General features: G+C 46.4%; 1 protein-coding gene across 1 annotated transcript in view; it reads right to left on the reverse strand.

Moving 5' to 3' along the window:
• Positions 1–5000, reverse strand: part of LOC138633797 (rho guanine nucleotide exchange factor 2-like) — an 18576-nt gene that overhangs the window by 467 nt on the left and 13109 nt on the right. The window contains exons 14-22 of the mRNA XM_069720249.1: positions 4833–4900; positions 4391–4612; positions 4231–4308; positions 3958–4013; positions 3701–3742; positions 3121–3171; positions 2697–2990; positions 2466–2619; positions 1–2343 (exon numbers count right to left, since the gene is read on the reverse strand). The exon at positions 1–2343 is cut by the window's left edge and continues 467 nt beyond it. Coding sequence (XP_069576350.1) covers positions 2309–2343; positions 2466–2619; positions 2697–2990; positions 3121–3171; positions 3701–3742; positions 3958–4013; positions 4231–4308; positions 4391–4612; positions 4833–4900 — 1000 coding nt within the window. The 3' untranslated portion in view covers positions 1–2308. The remainder of the gene's footprint in view (positions 2344–2465; positions 2620–2696; positions 2991–3120; positions 3172–3700; positions 3743–3957; positions 4014–4230; positions 4309–4390; positions 4613–4832; positions 4901–5000) is intronic.

Below are 5000 nucleotides of genomic sequence, written 5' to 3' on the forward strand. Positions count from 1 at the left end.
CAAGTTCCTGCAGATAAAATTCTTTTTTCTTTCTTTCTCTTATTAAAAACATTAAGAGCTCATGTTTTTAAAACAGCAGGATGATTCAAGTTAGAAAGTTAAATTTATAAAACAGGAGCTCACAGAAACACCTGAAATCTTCCGAACATGTAAAACACGGCGTGTTACTGCAGCAGTTAATAGTGTTTATGTTGAAACACACCGACCGGTCTGTCGGAGCTGAAATGTGAATCCTGTTTGAGTTTCCAGCTGTTCACGATATTAAACAGCTGTCTATCTGACCTGATTTACTCTCAGCGTGTTTCAGAAACGTGGGTTCACGTGTTTCCTGCGTTTTAAGCCGCGACAGTCTGAACGTGTTTCTGCAGGTCTGATGGAGGCTTCGGGTCACGTGACCTCCCGACGGCAGGTCACACGCTTCGATCCACGTTAACACACCGAGAGCAGACTGACAGTGGCGTCCGTGGTTACGATGTCCGTGGTTACAGTGTCCATGGCAACAGTGGGAGGTTCCTGCGTCCTGTCACTCAGAGTTTCTGAGTGTAAATTGAAACATTTGGACGTTTTGCATCAGAAGTTCAAAGTTTGATAAGAAACCTTTTTTTTTTTTTTTTTTTTTTTTTTTTACACGTCACATTTGCGAAGTAAAAACATGTCCTCATGTTTTCCACATGCATGAAACGCAGTCCTTCATCAGGGGGATACATGATTTCATCATCACCAGGTGAGACGAGCTGATTGGTTAATTCAACCAACGTCCTGCACAAGTATAAAAGACACAGCCATGCTAACATGCTAATAAACGGGGTCAATGATGACAACGAACAGCTTCCTTCTTCTTAAAAATACAAACCTGATCTACTAATCAGCACTATGTTAATACAGCCTGAACCCCCCCCCCCCCGATCCCCTCAATCCCAGTCAGACTCTCTCTAACTTTCCCAAACTGACTCTTTTTGTATTTTGATGCTGCGATCAAACTTAAAACATTTTGGAAATATTCATGTAAACTTCCAAGTTTTTTCACTTTGTCCCCAAATAACTGAACAGATTTTTGGTTTCACATATACAGAAACACAAACACAGATTCTTCTGCTCACTAAATATTCTGACAGTAAAAGTTCCACAAACAGGATCAAATCTTTTCTAAAAACTACTTTTTTTTACGCTTCTGTATAAATAAGGTTCACACAGATGAACAGACCATAATAATCTCTGAGTCTAAACTGTTGACTGTGGCTGTACATCCAAAGGCATTCTGGGTAATGTAGTGTGGTGGCCCGTTGATGTGTGTGAATAAATAAATCTGTCTGCTTCAAACAAACTAAACCACAATAAAAACCCGGTCCGGTTTTAGATCACTCCTCCATGTGGTCCTGGAAACAGTCCAACATGTGGTCTGTGGTTTTTTGGTGGTGGTTCTCACGCGTCTTCACAAACAAACAAACAAACAAATCTCCATGATTATGCAAGTTCATCTCATGATGATTCAAAAATCTCCTCGTTGCCGATTAGCTTGTCTTCAGGTGAAGGACCCCAAGACAGCGTCTATAGAAAATGTTTTCCACAAGTTTAACTGCCAGAACCTGGAGACAAACAAAGACTCTCAGAGACAAACAAAGACTCTCAGAGACTTTTAAAGTCTCTCAAAGACAAACAAAGACTCTCAGAGACTTTTAAAGTCTCTCAAAGACAAACAAAGACATTTTAAGACTCATAAAGACTCTCAGAGACAAACAAAGACTCTCAGAGACAAACTTCAGGACAGAAGAGAACCAGATCAGAACTGGACCACAGGAACCAGTTTGTTTGAAGCAGACTTTGAAATGAACTTTGGACTGAGACAGACACACTTAGCTCCGCCCACCTATAATCAAACCCTGCCCGTCTCTATGACAACCCTCCGATTCTTAATGAACCCAGGGGACACCCTTTATACTCCACCCACCCAACAAGCCCCTCCCTTTCCACAAAAAAGCCCCACCCATTCCAGCAGGTGCGGTCGGGGGGGCTCCAGCAGACATGATGATGTAAACAGGTCACATGGTAAATACTTCCTGTTTCTACTCTAACAGCAACATTCAGAAAAACGCTTCTCGGGAACAAAAGTCGGACAGCAGCTGAGATAAGACGTCGGATTTGGTCTAAAAACTCTCAAACAGGAAATGGCGTCGCCTCTGGACCTTTTCACTATAAAAGTCTGACAGTGAAGTGGATGTCTGTTCGTCCGCGTCGTCACGGTGACATTACGGTGACATCACGGTGACATCAGCAGAGGTCCCTGAGGTCATCAGGTGTAGGTGTGAGGTTAATTCTCGGTCTCCTCCGGGATGTCCTGCAGGTCTGAGGGGTCAGAGGTCACAGGTTATCATTCCATTGATCATAACATGATTTCATATGATACAATATTTATTCTAATCATGTAAATAATAATCAATAAAGGTATTAATCAGTTTTGTGCTGACCTCTGGGGCTGTCAGAGCGAGGAGAGATCTTCATCACTTCCTCCTCCTCCTCATTTCCTTCCTGGACGCCATCTAATTGGTCGACTGGATCCTGGGTGGCCAATGGCGCGAGGGGGCGGGGCTCCAGCTCCCTGCTGCCACGCCTCTTGCTCACCTGTTGACAGAAACACCTGAGATTAGCTTATTCCTTGTATAATTATTGTTATTATATTAGTTTATCACCTGGCTCACCTGATCTCCCTTGATGACATCGCTGATTTCCCCGTTACTGCTCCTCCTCCTGTTACCTGTCTCCGCCCCCTGCCTGGCTGGCTCCTCCCCCTTGAGGCGCAGACGTGTCACCTCCTCCTGCAGCAGCTCAACCTGCCGCCGCAACAGCACCGCCTCCCCGCCGGCATCCAGCCCCGTGTCCCGCGACATCGACCTACTGAAGCGGGGGCCGGGGGCGGAGCCAGGGGGGGCAGAAGGGGTGAGGCCTGTGCTGACAGACAGCTCCAGGATGGAATCCTGACGAATCACAGCAGCCTGGGGGCGGAGTCAATGACTTAGACAGTTGTATATAAACAATTATGTAAATAATAAACATGTAGAATAAATGAATTACTATTTAATTACTGTCATAAATACACAACAAAGACATTGAATAACTTCAGACCTGCAGGGCGTGAAGCTGCGTGCTCAGATTGACCAATCGCTGCCGGACATCCTGCAGAGAGGACACATGTCTGCTGTTAAAACTCCTCTGAATGAACACACACTCGGTGCATCTCAAGTTGACCACAACTGGGTCACAGCCGAACTACAGCCGAACTACAACCGGGTCACAGCCGAACTACAGTCGGATCACAGCCGAACTACAGCCGAACTACAACCGGGTCACAGCCGAACTACAGTCGGGTCACAGCCGAACTACAGCCGAACTACAACCGGGTCACAGCCGAACTACAGTCGGGTCACAGCCGAACTACAGCCGGATCACAGACAGATTATAACCATAAACTGACCAGTTACAGCTGTCGGTTATCGGCCCTTTTGATTCCTGGGAGTTTCGATTTTTAAGATGAACTCGTGAACTAATTCGCCCACATAAACACTGGCCTCATGTTAACTTTCAAAATAAAACCGTTTTCACGACAGCAGGCTGGATTGATTTCTGGGTCAGAGGAGGGCCGAAGAACAATCAGATAAAGACCAGATGTACCCGCTGTGGTCAGAGAACAGGAAGTAGTCGTTACCTCGTTCGCGGTTCGATCCTGCAGCTGGTTACCGTTTCTGTCCTGGAAGAGAAAAACATCGGAAAAATGTTTGAACAGGAAACAATCTGCTTTTTACTGTGAAAACCTGAGGCGCTCTTATTTTGACAGTTCAATTGGAAACTTATAGAAATGCAGCTCACCAGACTTCATAGAGATTCTGTCTGTTTTTACACACGGCCTGATTCAGTGAGTTCAAACAACCTGTGATCGTACGTGAAAGCGAGGAGGTGCTTTACCTTCGAAGAGCTGCCGTTCAACTCAAAGGAGCCGTTCAGAGAACCGGAGTCACCGTCTGAAAGAGAGAGACAGGTACAGGTATGTTAGTCTTCATCAAACATCAAAGATATGATTTCTATGGAGGAAGCGGCGCCAGGAGAGAGGAAGAGTGAGGAAAAGGAGGAGATGCTCCATCAGTTAAACTGTTCTGATCTCGAGAGTTCACGTCAGCGTGAATCACAAACGTACAGAAACACGGAGAACGGACAGGTGTCAGATTACAGGTGACTCACTGCTGATCTCCTGGTTGCCGTTGGTTACGGAGGGTTTCTGGATGCTGGAGTCGGACAGCATCTCTGTCAGTTTGTCGACTGAAAAAAAAACAAAAAAAACGCAGCGTTCAGTTCACTGTGACTCTGTTTCGAGCGGACGTTCCTCAGATCGACTCCTCACCTTCACCGATGGCAGCGAGGAGGAGCGGCTCGGCCTGAGGGGAGTGAGGAGTGTCGGATCTGAACAGGTTCCTGCAGGAGGAGGAGGAGGAGGTGGTCCTGACCTCCACACCTCCTTCCTCTTCTGAGCCTCCTCTTGCTGTCGCCTCCACCAGGTCCGAAAACAGAGTGACACGCTCCTGCAGGAGCTCCAGCACCTCCCTGTCCTTCTGCTGGATGTCAGCTGGGGGGAGGAGGAGGAGAGGGAGGAAGAGGAGGAAGAGAGGAGAAAAAAACACATTAGTTTAGTTTCATATATCTTTAAGATAAGAAGAGAGGTGAGTGAGGAGATGGAGTAGGAGGAGGTGCAGCAGGGGGAGGAATAGGTGGGGTTGGAGGAGGTGTGGTAGGAAGTGTAGTAATATATGTAACAGCAGGAGGTGCAGTAGCAGGAGGTGCTGTACCTCTGAGTCTGCGCAGTAAAGCCTTGTCTTCAGTCTCGATGAGAGGAAACTTGTTTCTGGACGGACAGCTGCAGATGAAACATGTGATACTGTGAAGTACTACGTACTGTACTACACTGTACAACACAGTATTACAGTAGCAGTGAGTACTTGGTATACTCGGTGAGG

This window comes from Brachyistius frenatus, unplaced genomic scaffold (genome assembly GCF_029030835.1).
Source record: "Brachyistius frenatus isolate BFR_SWC_R1_liver_20210118 unplaced genomic scaffold, ASM2903083v1 Contig_237, whole genome shotgun sequence".
Lineage (NCBI taxonomy): Eukaryota > Metazoa > Chordata > Actinopteri > Embiotocidae > Brachyistius > Brachyistius frenatus.